The sequence below is a fragment of the Petaurus breviceps genome, unplaced genomic scaffold, assembly GCF_028583685.1.
Source record: "Petaurus breviceps papuanus isolate PSGF00001 unplaced genomic scaffold, PetGlider_PUasm1.0 175, whole genome shotgun sequence".
Lineage (NCBI taxonomy): Eukaryota > Metazoa > Chordata > Mammalia > Diprotodontia > Petauridae > Petaurus > Petaurus breviceps.
The window spans coordinates 4,359,622-4,365,745 of NW_027185764.1; the positions used below are offsets into that span (position 1 = coordinate 4,359,622).

The window sequence follows — 6,124 nt, forward strand, 5'->3', positions numbered from 1 at the left end:
GAAGGAAGGAAGGAAGGAAGGAAGGAAGGAAGGAAGGAAGGAAGGAACAAATGAAGGAACAAAGTAAGGAAGGAGGAAAGTAAGGAAAGAAGAGAGGGAGGAAGGAAGAGAGAGAGGGAAGGAGGGAGGAAGGAAAAAAAGAAAGAAATCATAACAAATATTCATAGTCAAGCAAAATAAATTCTCCCATTAGCCATATCTGAAAATGTGTTGTTGATTTTGCATCCTGAGTTCATCCCTTTCTGTCTGGAGGTGGGTAATATTGATCTTCATCATTGATCTTCTGGAATTATGGTTGGTTATTGCATTAATCATAGTTCTTAAGTCTTTCAAAGTTGTTTTCCTTTACAATGTTGTTATTATTATAAAAATGATTCTTCAGGTTCTGTGCCCTTCACACTCTGCAGCTGATGGAGGAACTTACATTCTAATGGGAGAGATGGTCTGTACATAAGTAGGTATATACAAATTGCACCTAGAGTAGATGGAGGGGAACCTTAAAGGGAAAGGCACTAGCAGAAAAGGTCTGACCCAAGTCTTGAAGGAAGCCAAGGACTCTAAGAGGTGAAGCTGAGGAGACTGGAAAGATGGGAAGGGTCCAAAATGCTAAAGAAATTTCTATTTGGTCCTAGAGCTAACAGGAAATGCTGGAGTTTTACAGAGTGGAGGGCCTCTTTCACAACGTCACACCATAGTGTGGAGGCGACCTGGTCTTTCTCAAAAACCATGCCATCTCACTGTAGCAGGCAGTTCCAAGGAGGAAAGAATTCTAGTGTATATGTGCCCAGCTTTGGACCATGTTTCTGTTGTTCCATGACCAGCCTAGTTGAAGAAGCATAGTTATCACCAGAAGACTAGCCATGAGGCGATAAAATTTTTCAGTCATATTGACTCAGGAAGATTATCTACTCAACCATGAAAGGAAAGCAATTTGTTTCAGTTGAGGGACTAATAGACTCCTGAGAATAATTTATCCTTTAAAGAATGACTGCAAATCTTCTGAAGGTTGGCTTTGCAAGGCTTCCAGTCTCATACTTTTTGTATCTGTTGGCATAAGGGGTTAATTGTCCCTGCATTAAAAAGATTTGTAGGACTTAGAGTTGGGAAGGATCTTAGAAATCATTGAGTCCAGCCACCTAATCTAGAGATGACTAAATGTGGTCAACGGCATCAAATGCTACCGAGATGCCATGTTAACACTCTCTCTCTCAAATTATCTTGCATTCACTTCTGTTTGTAGAATGTCTACAATAAAATAGAGTAGAAATCCTATGATAATAGAATTTCTACCATAGATATCTACTTTTCCTCCTTTCACTCTCTTCTTTCCTCCTTACAATCCAGCTTTTAACCTCATCATTCCACTGAAGCCGCCCTCTCCAAAATTATCAATAATCTCTTAATTGCTAAATCCAGTGGCCTTTTTTTATTCCACAGTCTCCTTAATCTCTCTGCAGCCTTTGATGCTGGTGATCACCCTTTTCTCCTTGATACTCTCCTCTCTCTAGGTTTTCTGAACAAGACTCTCCTAGGTCTCTTTCTGCCTCTATGATCTCTCCTTTTCAGTCTTCGTTGCTGGATTCCTTATGGGGATCATGTCCTCTAACCATAGGTGTCCCTCAGGGTTCTATCCTGGGCCCTCTTCTCCCTCCATATTATTTCATTTGGTGATCTCATCTGCTCCCATGGGTTTTTTTTTTAAGTAAATGCAAAAACTTAAATATACAATAAGAAAAAGAAACAAATTATAGATTTAAATACTAAAACAAATACAAAATAAGAAAAAAAAGCATTGCCATGTGCACAGCAGAAAGCAAGAGAGGATTCAAAATATCTAGCAATAAATTTCCATCTCAAGAAAACCTATATAATAAATACTACACATTGTGTTTCCCATAGGTTTAATTACCTCAGCTATACTGATTATTACATCTCCCTAGCTTTCCCCACCCTCTCTGCTGACCTCTAATCTCACAGCTCTAACTCCTTTCAGACATCCCAAACTGGATATGCTGTAGACATCTTAAACTCAACATGTCTAAAATCAGAAATTGTTGTCTTTCTCTGCATGCCCTCTACCCCTCCTAACTTCCCTGTTACTCTCAAGAACTATACCATCCTTCCAGTCCCTCAGGCTTCCAACCTAGGTGTTGTCCTCAGCTCCTCATTATCTCTCACCCCCACATCCAAACTGTTGTCAAGGCCGATGGACTTCACCTTTGCAACATCTCTTGAACTTGCCCCCTTCTCTCCTCTGATACAGCCACCACTCTGGGGAGACCCTTATCGCCTCATGCCTTCATTATTGCAATAGCCTGCTGGGGGAGGTGGGGGGAGAGAGGGCTGCCTACCTCTCTTCTCTCTCCACTCTAATCCATCCTCCATTCAGTCACCAAAGTGATTTTCCTGAAGTGTGGTCAGGTCTGACCATGTTAACCTTCATTCAATAAACTTCCCTGGCTCCTTGTTACCTTCTGGAACAAATACAGAATGCTCCGTTTGACGTTCAAAGCCCTGTAAGCTCAGTCCTACCTTTCCAGCCTTCTTACAGCTTGTACCCCAACATGTACCCTTTGATCCAGTGACACCAGCCTCCTGGCTGTTCCATGAACAAGACGCCCCCATCTCTCAGCTCCATAATTTTCTCTTGCTATCCCCCATGCCTGAATGCTCTCCTTCCTCTGCTCTGACTCCTGACCTCCCTTGACTTCCTCTAAATCCCAACTAAAATCTCGCCTTTTCCTGGAAGCCCTCTCTAATCCCTCTTAATTCTAGTGCCTTCCTTCTTTTACCTATTTCCCTCTTACCCTGTACATAGTCTGTTTGCACTTATTTCTTTGCTTGTTGTCTCTGCCGAGTTCCTTAAGAACAGGACTGTCTATTTCTTCTTTTTCTATCTCCAGAGTTCAGCACAAGGTCTGATGAGAAGTAGGTGCTTGGTCAGTTAATGACTGACTGAATGACTGTAAGCTTTGTTGAGGGCAGTGATTGTTTTAGTGTCTCATAAATGCTTGTGGAATTCTCTTGAATTTGCCTTTCAATATCTGTGAAATAACTCTGCTATCATTTTAATGTATTTCTTAAGCTTTGGGCCAGGAACAATCAAGGACAAGCTTCATAAACTGAGGATGATTGTGATGCCAGTTCTGGTTCCATGAAGGTAGTAACTGGCTTTGATGCTTTCCATCTGTTCCAGAACCATCCGACCCAGCAGCGCTGTCCGCTCCATTTACAAAGCTTCTGGCTGCTCCGATAACCCCAACCACCATGTGAACTACCTAGAACATGTGGTCGTCCGAATCACCATCACCCACCCTCGAAGGGGGGATCTGGCCATCTATCTGACCTCACCTTCAGGAACCAGGTCCCAGCTTTTAGCCAACAGGTAGGCTTATGGTCCCCCTGCCTCAGCTTCCTTCATCCTGTTTATTATACATCCCTGTGATCACAGACTGGTATGACATAAAAGAAAAAAAAAGAATCAGTGTTAGAGAAAGAAGACCTAAATGTGAACCCTAGCTGTTTGTCCCTCAACCTCTCTGAGTCACAGTTTCTTCATCTGTAAAATCAGGACAGTAATATTTGCACTACTACTTCACAGAGGAAATGCTGTGCAAAGAGTACAGCCTTCCAAAGTAGAGAATTTAGTTTGCTTTCCTGCCACTGACATTTAATACCTGTGTGACCTTGGAGCAGTCATTTTGCTCTTTTGTACATTATTCTTTGTACTCTTATTTGTAAAATAGGAGGATTCAACTAGATGGCCTTTGAGGTCAACTGGAAATCTCTGATCTTTTGAACCTCTGAAGCCCAGAGTTTTTACTGTAGTGCTTAGGATAAATCCCAGCTTGCCTTTAGAGATAGGACCAGGAAACACCTTCATCCAATAGGAAAGGACTGAGAAGGAACTTGTCTGTGAAGATGATGTTGGGTAGGTAGATCACTAGGAAGGGAGGCATTCCCAATGAGTAAAAAGTTGGCTGAGTTATTGGGGGAGTGGGGAAGAAGGGGTATTGGAGTTATTATTTATTTATTTAAGTAGTTTCTGCTTTTACTATAAGGGGAGCAATTTATAGGCTTCAAAGAACATTCAGTTTGTTGGAGTGATAATGGTTAAAAATGTTACTGAAGATCCCCTTGTGGACTTTCCTTTTACTTAAGGCCCTTTGTTGTCCTTCCTTCTAGCTTAGGAAGACCATTGGATCCCAATATTCCGTTTTTTTCTTCTTTATTCTCCTTCTCTTCAACTAAATCTAGTTGATTTGCTGCCTGGGGTAATTTATTGAATGATGCAATCCAAGTACATGCTTTCTCAGTCACAGGGAGAGACAATGGTAGAAGGGAAAGGAAATCTGGTTTGGGGATCTGAGGACATTTTTTCAAACCCTAGCTCTATTGCTTACTAAACTTATTACCTGAGTAACTTTGAGCAAGTCTCTCTGTTTGTCTGTCTGTCCATCTGTCTGTCTTCCTCTCTTCCCCCCCCTCTCTCCCCCTCTCTTTCCTTCCCTCCATCCCTCTCTCTCTCTTTTCTTTGACTCTCACACACACTCTGTCTCACTTTATTATCTCTCCTTTTCACCTCTCATTATCTCTCTCACACATTTATTGTCTCTCCCTCTCACTCTCACACACACACACACACACACACACACATACACACACATACATACATAGCTATAAAATGAGAAGGTTGGACGAGATTTCTTGTAAGGTCACTTCCAGTTCAAAAGCTGTAAGCCTATGGATTCCTAGTGTTCTATCAGAATCTCTCCTCCAGCCACCTTTCCGCAGGCACACATTCTTTCTCTTAACCTCAGTACCTCCTCTCCACTATTCCCCTCTCCCATTTTCAACTCCCCGTTTTCCTTATTCTATTAATTCAGGCCAAGATCCTACAAGAGCAAGAGAAGCTTTGGTCCCCGAAGGCTCAAGTCCTCTCCCAACCAATCAACAAGCATTTATCACATGCTTCCTCTGTGCCCTTGTATATGGTGTGACACTGGTCTTCACAGCTTCCAGGTGATATCAGGTCACCTTATAGACCTCACTAGTCAGGACACTGGAGATAATGTCTGCTGGTAGAAGGAAATCCCCATTGCTCCCCTGCTTGAGCTGGTAAAGGGCTAAGATGACATCCTAGGCAGGGGTTAGTTCAGGGGTGGGGGACCTTCGGCCTCAGGGTCACATGTGGGCCTTCAGATCCTCCGGTTAGGCCCTTTGACTGAATCTAAATGTCACAGAAAAAAATCCCCTTAATAAAGGATTTGTTCTGTAAAACTTAGACTCAGTCAAAAGGCCACACCCAAGGACCTAAGGGGTCACATATGGCCTGAAAGCCTTAAGTTCCCCACCTCTGACTAGACTATGACAGACTAACCAGGCCTTCCTATAGCCTGGATTATACTTATACTTTCCTACTTGAAGGATTTTAGTTTTAGTCCACAAGGCCAGTCCTGCAGATGCAAATCACTATCCCGCTGCCCTTTTGTATCAGTCAGTCAATCAGTAAGTATTTATCGACCCCCTACTATGTACCAGGCTTTGTGCTAGATCCTGGGGAGAAAAGCAAAATGAAACAGTTCCTTCCCTCAAAGAGCTTACATTCTATCAGGAGAAATACCACATATAAGTCCACACATAGCATATACAAAGTAATTTTAGGGAAGGGGCTCGGGGAAGAGCTCATGTGAGCATTATCACTTGAACTGAGTTTGGAGAGAAGCTAGAAATTCTGATTGCTGACATCAAGAGCAACTGCATTCGAGATCTAGTGAGCAGCCTGTGCAGTCACTGAGGTGGGAAACGGAATGTTGTACAGAACGTGAAAAACAGTTTGCCTGGAATGTCGAGTGAAGCCACAAGGTGAAGAAAAGCGCCTTAAATGCCAGGCAGAAGAGATTTTGTTTTATCTTAGAGGCAATAGAAAGCAACTGGAACTTCTTAAGCAGAGGAGTGATGTGGCCAGCCCTGTCCCTGAAAAGCATTAGTGTGAAAACTGTGAAGGGAAAGACTTAAGGTGGGAGCCCACTTAGGAGGCTGTTTCACTAGTCTGGGTGAGAGAGGATAAGGGTCTGAATTAAGCTGGTGTGTGAATAGGAAAAAGTGAACAGAAGCAAGACTT

At 42.7% G+C, this 6,124-nt stretch overlaps 1 protein-coding gene across 1 annotated transcript in view; it reads left to right on the top strand.

Annotated features, from left to right (window-relative positions):
- PCSK5 (proprotein convertase subtilisin/kexin type 5) overlaps window positions 1–6,124 on the top strand; it is a 609,050-nt gene that overhangs the window by 378,420 nt on the left and 224,506 nt on the right. Inside the window, exon 13 of the mRNA XM_069085345.1 lies at window positions 3,197–3,385. Within this exon, the coding sequence (XP_068941446.1) occupies window positions 3,197–3,385 (189 nt within the window). The remainder of the gene's footprint in view (window positions 1–3,196; window positions 3,386–6,124) is intronic.